General features: G+C 49.5%; 1 protein-coding gene across 1 annotated transcript in view; it reads right to left on the bottom strand.

The window, feature by feature from the left end:
- The window catches only part of UBE2D2 (ubiquitin conjugating enzyme E2 D2), a 36,052-nt gene extending 35,410 nt beyond the window's left edge, over positions 1–642 (bottom strand). The window contains exon 1 of the mRNA XM_068959961.1: positions 118–642. Within this exon, the coding sequence (XP_068816062.1) occupies positions 118–141 (24 nt within the window). The 5' untranslated portion in view covers positions 142–642. The remainder of the gene's footprint in view (positions 1–117) is intronic.
- Between the last annotated feature and the right edge of the window lie 12,125 nt (positions 643–12,767).

The following is a 12,767-nucleotide window of genomic DNA, read 5'->3' as shown; positions in this document are numbered from 1 at the left end:
GCAGCCGCTCGGAGCGCGGCGGCGGCAGCGGGAGGGCCCGGGCGCGGCGGGGCGGCGGGAGGCGAGCGCGGCGCGGCGGCGGGCGGGGGCCGGGGCGGCGCGCGGCCCTGCCCTTACCTTGTGGATTCTCTTCAGCGCCATTGTGTGCGCGAGGCGGCGAGGAGGGGCGCGCGGGCGGGGAGGGGGCAGCCCGCGGGGACTATTTTCCGAGGGGGAGGGGAGGAGGAGTGCGGAGGTGGCGACAGTGCGAGAGGGGGAGGGGGAGGGGAAGGAGAAAAAAAAGGGGGGGGAGGGAGGGGAAGGGGGGGGCCAGAAGGCGGCGGCAGAGGTAGGGGGTGGGGGGGGCCTCCAGGCGGGCGGGCCTCACGCGCTGCTCCCCCGGCGGCGGCCGCTGGACTCTCGCTCGGCGCCGCAGCTCCTACCGCATCCCTCCGCGGGCCCTTTATGCGCTGCCGCCTCCGAGCCGGCCTCCCCCCCGCCGCGTATCACTCCGCCGCGGTCCGCCTGCCCCCCTCTATTCCCCGTGCCCGCCGGCTAACGCGAGGCTGGCGGCGCGCAAGGGGCCGCGGCGGCGGGGCCGAGCCCGGGCGAGGCGCGCAGGGGGGGAAGGGCGAGAGAGGGGAGGAGGCGGCGGGGACTATTTGCCCTGCGCCGCGCGTACAGAACTCTCCAGAAGGGGGAGGGGGAGAGCGGAAGGATACGGGAGCGGGGAGGCTGCGGCCGCGCGGAGGGGGTTGGTTGGCGACGTGCGTGACGGCGGCTTCTCGCGAGAAGGCGGGAGGGGAAGAAGTTCCGGCCGCGCCGCCGCGGTGGAGCGGCCTTGGCCGTGAGGCGGCGGGGCAGCGCCTGGGCCCGGCCCGGTCCGAGGCGGCGGCGCCCGGCGCGGGCGGAGCGCGGCAGCTCGGCCGCCCGTGGGGAGCCACCGCCCAGCCGCGCTCCCGGCCCCGGGGAGCCCGTGGCGGCCGGGAGCGGGCCCCGGACGTCAGCGGGCTGAGGCGGCCCTAGGGGTGGGCCCGTGGCCCCTTCCCGGAGGAGGCCCAGGCCCGGTGGTGTTGGTCACCGGGAAGTGGGGAGGGGCCCCTGAGACAGGCAGGGCCCTGCAGCATAGGCCTTCCAGCGTCGTGTGAAATGACACTGAAAATGATGCTGGCAACACCTCGTACCTGCTGCAATAGCGCTAGGGTGTCACGTTAAGCGTCCCTTTAGGGTGTTTAGCGGCATGAGAGTGATGCACGGTAATTCCTTCTTAAGCTGGGGAGGAGAACACTTTAAATCACAGTATGTCTCTGCAAAATAAAGGCTTGAACAATCAAGCAGACTTTATTTATAGCAGCGAGAAAGTACGTCAAGTGTCAGGCTTACCAAGCATGCCAAGACAGCGATGTTGTGTGAAGAACTCAAGGAGTACCAGCAAGCGCAGTGCTTAAAAAGACACCAAAGTGCTCACCAGGCCAGCAGGATCATGTAGGGAGAGGAATACTCGAGCAATGACCTTGCCCATGCAGTCCCGCTTCCAGTGGAGGAAGCGAAAACGTTTCCATTCAGATGTTAACTTCTCTGCAGAGAACATCGCTAAGGGCAAAAGTATGTTAGTTTTCAGATGGCTGAGCAGCCCTGTGCATTTCATGCAGCTTTTTATCAAAAAGTCATCAAATAATGCTTCTGATTGCTCCCAGTCAGTAGCCGTGAACGGGGTTTTGTGACGCTTCAGCAAACCTTTGAGCCATGTAACCACTTCCTGTTTGTGTAGCTATACAATCAAAGCATGAATGGATAATAACCATAAACAGCAAGCTCAAAAACAAAAGGGCAACTTCCCTTTGGGTTTGAATAATCAGAAACTGAGTGAACTAGGCTGGGAACGGTCAGTAGGACACAGCTTATAGACAAGGATTTTGTTTTAGAATTTTAACAAGTCAAGTCTGTAGAGCAGTTCAGCCTAACAACTGTTCTCACACAAACAAACCTGCAACTAAAGCAGTTCTCTTACAACCGGTGAGCCCGGGGACATCTTACACTATTAAGGCATTTTAAATTCCAATTGAAGTATTTTCTGTTGACTCTGCTTTTCTTCCCGTTGCCATCTTTCATTTATGAATTAGGACTGGGCAGTTGCCCCTCCATGTTAGACTTGGGATGGCTGGTGCCTTGTGCTGTCTGCCTGCTTCCAGCAGCTGAATTTCTTGCAAGGAAAATACCAAGAGCATTTTTAATCACTGCTGGAACTCATAAGACTTGCACGAAGGCATGAGTTTTTGCTCCTTCACAAGCAGTCGTAGCAAAGCCTGGTCTCCTATAGATTTATGTCTTGTGCAATTGACTTTTCTAGTGGATTGTACTAAGATTTTCTGTTATTACCTGTCTTCCTCTGCTCACCTTCTGGTGCTGTGGTAGAGTTCTATTTTTCACCGTTCTTCTTGTCATTCTCACACCTTCTGTGCGTTTCTTGGCAGAGAGGGATGGAAGGCTTAAATGGCAGACATTACAGAGAAGTAAAATACTCAACTCCAAGCTGCAAGAAGCAGATCTGTGCTTGGGACTCAGCTCCAAAGCTTCCCCTGAGGTCAGACGCTATGCCTTTGTTAAGAAGCACTTCTGCGAACCAGTCTTTGTAGCCAGCAGAGTTACCTATAGTACTAATTTGCTTGCTGCTTTTGAACTGGGAAGGTTTGGAAACCCCACACCGTTTCTGATGTAGAGCTGGCAACAATAACATCATGCTGACTCCTTCCTAGAGCACCTGCTCCTTCCTCCTCCCAGGTAACTGCTGTTCACCATGTTCAGACTGGAGAGGAGGCTCTCCAATAGTGCTGGCACCAGTTGCAGAGTCCTGTTGGGGAGCCTGGGAACTGCTGCCTCTCGGCAATAGTTGTCTGTTCTCCTGCTGACTTGGCTGCCAGCCTTTCTACAACAATCAAAGATTTCTCTTCTAGTGCATTTAGCATAGGGTGTGTTTCAAATTATTTTCTCTCTCCTCTTCCACATTAGGTTTCTCCCTGCAGAAATCCTGTTCTGCTTTTCTCCCCTTCCTCTGCTATCTCATAAAATCCTCTCACATGACAGAGAAGATATATCACACACTCATAAAAATGTTTTTTCTGGGCTTTCTGGGTCTTTTCAGCTACTTTGATTCATTGTTTGGTTTCTTGATCTTTCCCCTCTTTTCTGTGGCCTTTTGCTCCCCTTGGGTTGCCAGAGACCTGTTCATTCAGCTGCCAGACAGCATTCATTCATTCGGAAAAACAGACAACAATTCTTCCCCAACTCATCCCTCTGTCACCCCCAGCGCCAGCTTGAGGCTGCAGTCTGTGGCAAGAGAACTCGCTCTCCCACCTTGCCATGCCGGTCTCTACCTGCTCACGGAGGAGGTGTTCAGGAGCTGGAAATGTTTAGATACTAACCCCAAGGAGTCCTTCCCCTTATGGCCATCCCCAGTCATGGGCTCGCAGTGAAGCTGTTCTTTTTCCAAAGCGTTCTGCTTTCCTCTTGCTGCCCAGCCAACATTACAGTAGTCAGATCATGATCGAGCAATCTTATTCCGGTTGCTAGAAATGGCATTGCAAATTCCTCTTTACTCGGAGACGCTCCTCGGGCACGGAGAGCAGTACAGTCACGGAGCTTTGCCCCAGCCCTGCTCTAACTTTGCCCCATCCCTCAGCAGGGCAAGCATCAGTGTTGTCTGCTTTGAGAAACAGTTCAGAGGGCCCTGCTTTGTACGCCACTTTGCAGTGTAAATACAACCCACATTCCTTACCCAAGAGCAATGTGCACCTTTAGGTACAGGTGACATCTCCATGGTCCAGCCTAGGGCTATTAGTGCAGATATATCCACTATCATATCCACCATCACTGTAGCCATGTAACTTCCAGTTACACTAAAATGTACTTAGGAGTTAAGTTCAATGCTTAATGTCCTGAAGTGAAGTCCTACTAGTGACTGCTGGGAGGGAGAAAGGCCTCCTTATCCTCAGGCATCTTCTGAAGCACCCCTCTAATGTTTCTGGGGCAGTTTTCAAAATACCTTTAAGTCACATCCTCTAAGAGCTGCACCTGCAAGTTTCAGAAGTCTGCACACCAGCTAAGATTAATGTCATTCATTTTTCCAGTATTTTAATAAAAAGTGTTGGAATTTCTCCCCAAACTGGAAAACTATTTTTGGCTCACAGTAAAAAAAGTAACAGTCTGGATTGCTATTTTTTCCTTGTCAAGCTTTGGAAAGTCTTCTCTGAGTAGAAAAGCATTGTAAAACTCAATCCAGAGAATCAACAATTTTGAAAGTGTAAAGAGTTAATAAAATAGTTACGTTGTGATTTTAGTACCAGGGATGACTATGATTTTCTTTTTCTTGCTAGAGAAAAAAATTGATAAGAAATTGAAAAGTAATTTTTACCATTGTTACTCACAAGGTCAGTCCCCTTAGATTTGCTGAAAGGCCTGAATTCTCATCTGCAACTTCAGAGAGTGGCCTATAGCTTCAAAAAGATAGATTTTAACTCCTTAAAGTCTACAGAGAATTGAAGATAGCGATATGTTGCACATGTTGAACAGTAATTTCCCCAATTCACAGTTAGATCCTTGTCTGATGTGTCAATAGTTTAAGCACTTTCCACTGGAACTAGGAGATGTCATAAAAATGCCACGAGACTCAAGAAATACCAGGCACAAACAAACATTAACCTAAGATCACAGGCAGCAGAGCTGGGGAATCCCTGGCCATGCTGAACTCAGGTCAGCATTTCTCCTCTCGGTTTTTCCACCTTTTGCTCTACAATTTTCATTTCCTTTGCATTCTCTTCCCCTTTGTTTTCTCTCTTTGCTGAGGTTTATTGTTCAGGTTCCCACTTCCCTTCCCTCTCTGTCTGTAACTCTCTCTTGCTGCCTTTCTCCCTGCTGTCTCTTGATTTGTACTTTCTCTTCCTGTGACTTCCTTATCCCACCTGCTGCCTCTCTCCCTTGCTTCCCCTCCACCTTGTCCAAGACTTTCACATGAGTTCTCCTGCAGGTCTCAGCCTCTTCCCACCCCACCCCAAACATAAAGACAGTGGGGTTGACACCTCCCACCCACTTTCGGTATCCTGCATCAGATCGTGTTCCGGTCCTGTTCTTATCAGCAGCAGAGAGGGAACTTCAGGCTGCATCTGCTCTGAAAAAACTCTGATGTTCTCCATACACAGCAGCCCTGGCTGCAGATGAAGCATTGCTTGTTAGCCAGACACTGTTTCCCTGTGTCCTTTGCTGCTTGCCTCTTGTGCAGCATCCCTCCACTGCGTTTCTGAAGACATTCTACCTGCAGCTTTCTGCCTTCTCTCCCCCATGGAGTGGGGCATGGATGGCAATGGAGCTGGACCTGCAGACCCAGGATGCTGTGAGATACTGTGGTCCCTCACATCAGGGGCACCACAGTGCTCTTAGCTTCTGTTCCAAAGAAGAGCAATTGTGCAATCTCCTGTTTCTGCCTGCCAACATCATCCTGTGCAGGAAGGGCTGAGAACTGGTGCAAAGCAGCACAGCATCACTAGAGGAATAAGCTGGGCCCTGCCTTATCCTCAGATGATTCCTGCCTCCATATATCTTTCCTTCACCATCTTCCTCTGATCAGCTCTGCTCAACAGGGTCACACTGCAGTGCTATATTCAGGGAACAAACTTGACATGCTTAGGCAAAGGCACAAAAATGTAAAAATGCACTAACTTTCTAGCCTAGACAACCAAATCCATTTTTTTCTAGGCTGCAGTAACTAGTGGGCCATGGTTAGAAGGTGAAAAAAGGTTATTTTAAAGGAGATGAGACACAACTAGAAAAGGAAAAACCTTACACTTTACCAGTGTTATGCACACACTAGAGAAAAAGCGTCCAAGAAAACTCCCTGAACAATAGACCTGAAGCAATGGAAAAAGTAGAGCTAAGGGTGGGGGAGAAGAAAGCTCTGTGCCTGATCATTGGGGGCAAACGGCAAAGGACCTGCATTTCTTTCTATAGCCAGAAACTGAGGAGAATTACTTGCCTACGTAGCTGCTAAAAGATTTGTGTTTTTGAAAACCACAAAGGTTTTCAAGGCACGGAGGCTTTTTTTTTTTTTTTTACCTCTCCTCATCTTTGTTTCCTCCAGGAGCATCTGAAGTCCTAACCAGAAGAGGCTAACCAGAAGAGCTCTTTCACTGAGGGCTGTTCTCAGCTATATGCACAGCCACTCCCAACCCAAAGGTGCTCTGCCTAGCAGTACCACCCAAATGTACAATATCAGAGATGTCTGGCTGTTCTTCTCTCTGGTTTACATCCTGCGGAGTCACTTAGTGATGGGACAGTGAGCTGAGGTCCAGCCTAGTTGCTATACTATCCACAAATATGAACCATGGCAACTCCAGTGTTGAGGCTTGATCCTTTGATCCTGGGGTGAATTTGCCAGGCTTGCAGCCTTTTAATCCCAGAGGGAATCCTCCTTGCTTTCAGAGAGCAGCCCTCAGCTCAAAGCGTTTCTGAAATACTTCTGGACTGAACTGGTATATGAATATATGTCACATGGAGACTCCCACCACATAAAAAACACTTTCTTCCTTCTCCTGCAGCAAATCCTAGGCTTGGGTGTACTCAGATGCAAGGGCAACCTGTAATTCAGCTATGGCATTGTTCTTCTATTGTCCTCTCCATCCAGAGACCAGAGAGGTCAGCATCCACAGCAACAGTTATCAAGGAGATAATTCTGGGCTTCTTCCTGAATGAAGAGCTGTAGAGATGCCCTTTTTAGTCTTGATCCAAGTCTAAAGAGTATGCAGTCCAAGACTGTGTGTTATGGAAGGTGGGAGATGACAACCAGGAAGAAACTACATAGAATCATTCCCAGCATAGAGTTTTGAAATCTAAAGATGACTCTTTATATAAAATGATTGGGATCCTTTCAAGGTTGTTCTCCAAGTCAAAATTGGAATTAGAAGCTTGGGAAGAGTCAAGAAGCCACTGAATTTATCGTGGTATATGGCAGAAAGTTGAAACTGGCCACATGAGCCCAACAGAACAGATTGTACCCTCCATCATCCACTGAGGTAACAGAGCAGCAGGATCTCTGCTAATCTGGCCTGTGCAGCGCAAGCCAGTGCAGGCTTGAACATGGCAGTCAGTTTGACCTGTGAACGTGAGCAAAAGATTGCAGAACATAGCATTTCTTGTAACACATCAAACTAAACCTTTCCAGTCTAGCATCCTGCTCCTGAACAACCTCAGATCTTAAAATTTAGAGAAAGGCAAAGAACACCCCAAAACAACCACAAACCACCTACCTACCTTGTCCACAAGAAAATTTCCAACAGGCAATGCATTGCTCTGAGCTGAAGTTATCTTTACTAAATCTCAGTGTGACACTCACTGATGGCACTGAAGAGGGACAGTGTCCGTCTTCTTTCCGTGATACAGGAGAGACAACTAAAGCAAGAAGAGTTTGGGGGGCTGGGTTTTTTGCACCACATCATGGCACTCAGGTTGTGGGGAGAGTGTGATTTCTTTGCAAGGCTTGGGACCAAGCCCGATTCCCCCTGACCACCATGCTCTGAAAGCCCCCATGAAAGTTTCCACACTGTAGTTCTCGTTGGACTCTGGATATCCTGGACCTGTTGTAACAAGATTCTAGCAGGATGGGGCCCTTTTCCTTTTCATTATCACGTACCGTAATCTCTGGCAGTTGAAGCAGAAGGTACAATCTCACAATTGCCTTAAAAAGATCTAACGACAAATTGTTGCTGAGAGAAGCAGTCCTGCCCATACCCCCACACTAGCTAGACCCTCTGTGATGTGCAGTTGTGCTTAAATTGGATCACCTGATCCACAAGTAACTTCCATCTTCACAGAATCACAGAATCACAGAATCGTTTAGGTTGGAAGGGACCTCTGGAGATCATCTCGTCCAACCTCCCTGCTCAAGCAGGGTCACCTAGAGCATATTGCCCAGGATCACATCCAGACGGGTTTTGAATATCTCCAGGGAAGGAGACTCCACTACCTCTCTGGGCAACCTGTTCCAATGCTCAGTCACCCTCACAGTGAAGAAGTTTTTTCTCAGGTTTAGGTGGAACTTCCTGTGGTTCAGTTTCTGCCCGTTGCCTCTTGTCCTGTTGCTGGGCACCATGGAGAAGAGATTGGCCTCATCCTCTTGACACCCCCCCTTTCAGATACTTATACACGTTGATCAGATCCCCTCTCAGCCTTCTCTTCTCCAGGCTGAACAGGCCCAGCTCTCGCAGTCTTTCTTCAGAGGAGAGATGCTCCAGTCCCCTCATCCTCTTTGTAGCCCTCCGCTGGACTCTCTCCAGTAGCGCCATGTCTCTCTTGTACTGGGGAGCCCAGAACTGGACACAGTACTCCAGGTGAGGCCTCCCCAGGGCTGAGTAGAGGGGCAGGATCACCTCCCTCCACCTGCTGGCAACACTCTGCCTAATGCACCCCCGGAGACCCTTGGCCTTCTTGGCCACAAGGGCACGTTGTTGGCTCATGCTTAACTTGTTGCCCACCAGGTCCTTTTCTGCAGAGCTGCTTTCCAGCAGGTCAGCCCCCAACCTGTACTGGTTATTTCTCCCTAGGTGCAGGACCTTGCACTTCCCATTATTGAACTTCAGGAGGTTCCTCTCTGCCCACCTCTCCAGCCTGCCCAGGTCCCTCTGAATGGCAGCACAGCCTTCTGGTGTGTCAGCCACTCCCCCCAGTTTAGTATCATCAGCAAACTTGCTGAGGGTGCGCTCTGTCCCTTCCTCCAGGTCATTGATGAATACATTGAACAGGACTGGACCCAGGACTGACCCCTTAGGGACACCACTAGCTACAGGCCTCCAACTAGACTCTGCGCCACTGACCACAACCCTCTGAGCTCGGCCATCCAGCCAGTTCTCAATCCACCTCACTGTCCACTCATCTAGCCCACACTTCCTGAGCTTACCTAGGAGGATGTGATGGGAGACAGTGTCCAAAGCCTTGCTCAAGTCCAGGGAGACAACATCCGCTGCCCTGCCCTCATCTACCCAGCCAGTCATTCCATCATCTTCTCCCAGATTTAGTTGTCATCCGGGGCTGAGAGATGACCAGGTTCTCCACACCATTACTCATGTCAGTGCAAGGAAAGTGGCTGGAGGAAGCAGGCCAGGAGAGGTCAAAACCATCTCTTTCACTGCATACCATGCATTTTGCTTAAGCCCAGCATAGTCAGGATAAAGAGCTCACCAATCCTGTGGCTGTGTTATCAGGTCTGGGAATGTCCTGGTGACAAAGAGAGCAAGGATAAGAAAATGCTATTCCTGGCACCAAAAAGCAGGCCCTTGCCAGCAAGGCATGTGTCAGTGGGTGCCGGATGGATGCCATGGGCTTGGGATCCCCATCATAGGAAGTACTATTTATTCACTTGCCTGGGAAAATTCATGCAATGCAAAGAGCAGCGTCCAGGACCTTCCTCAGCTGGTTTCAGGCTAGTTGGAGGTATCCTAGAGAAGGTTCACATCAGCGGTCAGCATGCCTGCCATTCACCAGCAAAGTTTGGTTTGTTAAAGCAGAGGCAGCAGCCCAGCCCCAGAATCACCTGGTACTGAGCTCACCTCCTCCATATGCAATATAACACACATGCGACCTACCTTGATCCAGCATTTTTCTCTGCTACAGAAAGGTGTGGAGAGGGCATATTTTCACAGAGACTTTGGTAGTGGAAGTCCATCAGTGGCCAAATGAGTGGGGCATCTTCAAGAATAGGCCTCCTTGAGTACCCTGCAGTGTCATGAGCCCCAGCTTCAAAGTGATTTCCCATTTCTAAGTCCTTTGCCCTGTGCTGAATGATTCAAAACCAGAATTGTCACTATTTTAAAACATATTAGAAGTAACGTTTAAAGTGATTTGGTCTTGATCTCAGTTAAATGTGTTTGAACCTACAAATAGTCCAAGAAACTGAGGGTTTTTTCTTTAAATAAAACAGGCTTTTTTTTTTAACTTTATAGATTTTTCCACAAGAAAAAAGCTATTAATGGAGATATCAGTGAAAAAAGATCCAAACCAGAAAAAGAAGTATTGCCAGTTTTGACAGATTGAAAGAGTTTGTCATGCTGTTTTGCTGCTGTGGTTTTCATTTTCAGTCATAACCACCCCTTCTTTGCCCAAACACCTTTTTTTTTTTTTTGCAGGATTTTGTTGAGTTTGTTGCAAACCTGGATTTAGCTTACAGCACAACCCCACAAACAGCTGTGAGCACATGGCAGCATGTGCAGGAGAAGGATGAGAAAGGGAGTGCCACAGTGGGACCCTCTGACTGTCACTGCCACCATGTGGGACACAGGAGATAAGCTTGAATGCAAAGTCTTGACTCACCCAAGATCACCCAAAGCTTCTCCTTCACTCAAGATCAGACTCATCCTCTCCAGCTCAGCTCATTGAGGCCCATGTCTTTGGAGTAAAAGAGCACAGAGTCTAGCACTACCTTAAGCTCATGAGCAAGCTGATTTCAGCAGTAGGCTGGGGAATTACCGTATGAGGAACAAAATAAAAGAAGGGGAGGTGGACCCAGAGCTTTAAGCTCTGTCCCAGGTTGAGAAGCTGCTGAGCTCAGCAAGCATTGAGAAAGCCTCCATGGGATACTGAGGATGACAACAGGGAAATCACAGAATGGTTAAGCTGAAAGCATGGTTAAAGAGAAACAACAGGAGCTTTGGGGGCAGAAATCCAGACAGTGCTGACACTTATAGACAGGCCCTATATTGTTCATTCCCATGCTCCCAGCTTGCTGCAAACCTTCTGGGCAGTTCAGGCTGCCATGCATATTTGCATGAACATGCCACCCATGCTAGTTGGCCTACTTACATCTCCATCATTTGCCACAATAAATCAGAGACCTCTGTATTATGCCCTGGGCTTACCTATCTGTGCTGCAGGAGTGGACTCCTATTAATCTCTCTTGGATGCACGTCCTGACCAAGAAGGTGACAAGAAATTTCCTGTAAGCAGCTGAGAGAGGAGGATGAGGTAAAGAAAAACTATTCACATATGTAATTACACCTGTTTCCATGGGAAGAGAAAGTGTGATACACCTGTCCAGCACTCCTGTTGTGGCTCCGTTTTCCACCCAGACGTTGCCCCTTGCTCCAACCCTGTGGTCTTCCCTGCTCAGCCCTCCAGCATGCCTGCTGCCCCCACACATCTGGCTCTGCAGTGCTGGAGCTCCCCGCTGATCCCCACACCTCCTTACTCCTGTGTGGCATCTCCCTGTGTGTGACTTCTTTCGTTTGAGAGCTCAGACACTGCAAGCACTGTTCCCATGGTGTTCCCTGCCACTTTTTTTCTAAGAGACAATCTCCCTCCTTCCCCACACACTTCTCTTCTCTTCTTCTCCTCATCCCCAAGTTGTTTTATCCCCTTTTCATCCTCCTTAGCTGTGTGAATGGCAGCCTTCTAGGATCAGTTGTTGGGTCTCCTTCTCTGCTTTTTAGCACTGCACCAGCAGGCTTTGGCCTCACTTGGAGTTTCTGTGCTTCCCTGTTACACAAGTCATCCCCAGCAAAGCTCATGAGCCTGCTGCTGCAGAAGTAGAGGGGACACAGTCCCTGGAAAATCGGTTCAAACAAGAACCACTAGTTTTGAAGATGCCCTGTTGGCTCCTGCGGCTCCCTAGCTATGGGATCCCGTCTTTGCAGATGACGTTTCCTCCCTTGCCCCAGAGAGGGGAATCAGGGAGCATTATGGTGAGACTGACTTTCCAGGTGGCCCCAGGACTGCAGTACTGACCAACCATCAGCTGTCAGCAAGGTCTTGGTGGCTTCCCTGAGGCCAGCGTTGCCTACACGTGTAAAAAGAAAGCCAATCATAAGGTGTGCGCGTATACACCCAAGCAAGCACAGAAGGTGGAAGAAAACAAAAGCAATACGCAAGAGAGTGTATTGTACTCAATTGTCATGAAAACTACTTTTTCCTCTTTCCCCTAGAATAAGCTATTCCTTTATTTTTCAGGTGGTTGACCAACATTACCTAAGACCGTTTCACTTACTCTCAAGTCGATACTATCAGGTACCCCGAGGACACAGCAGGAGGCAAGAGAAACCCCACAGATAACCACTTCCCTTTTCTAAGCGTCCGCACCAGGGCAAATGGTGACAAAGGGTAGGAAACTAAGTGACTGATAGAGAGCAGGAGTACCTGTGTGTGTAGAGGTGTCCCAACAAGAGTTCCCCAGGGATCTGTGCTGAGACCTGGGCTGTTTTAAAAAAAAAAAAAGACCTGGAAGAGGAGAAGGGAGGGGAGAAAGTCTGTTTGATGATCTGGAACTATTCAGAGCCTTTTGACATAGGCAGTCAAGTATGAAGCAGCTTCTTTTAAAAGAATGACTGAGTAGCTGAGATGCTTCAGTTTGGTAAAGAGAAGACTGAGGTGTGAAACCACGAGTGATCTGTGGAGGAGGACAAGAGCTGGCTGGCTGTCCCTGTGTCTCCCAGACAAGAACAGGGGCATCCCAGACAATGCTAGCCTGGTACTGCTTCAAAATGAGCAAAAGGAGCTTCCCCACCTGACATGCAACTGGGAGCTCTTTGCCACAGGATGCTACAGGCAATCAAAAGAAGACCAAATAAATCACAGGTAAGAAATCCACTGATGTTTATTAAATGGATAAAAACTGTCAGGCAGGAAGTTTCAGTGCCACAAAGGAAGGAAACGCCTTAATGGATAAGGGCCATGTGGCAGGCAGAGCAGCCCCATGACCCAGAGCCAGAGGCATAGTCCACGCTGTCATCAGCATTTTAAACTCATCAATGCTGAGG

This window comes from Struthio camelus, chromosome 13 (assembly GCF_040807025.1).
Source record: "Struthio camelus isolate bStrCam1 chromosome 13, bStrCam1.hap1, whole genome shotgun sequence".
NCBI classification, from domain to species: domain Eukaryota; kingdom Metazoa; phylum Chordata; class Aves; order Struthioniformes; family Struthionidae; genus Struthio; species Struthio camelus.
This window is presented reverse-complemented; position numbering and strand designations above follow the sequence as displayed.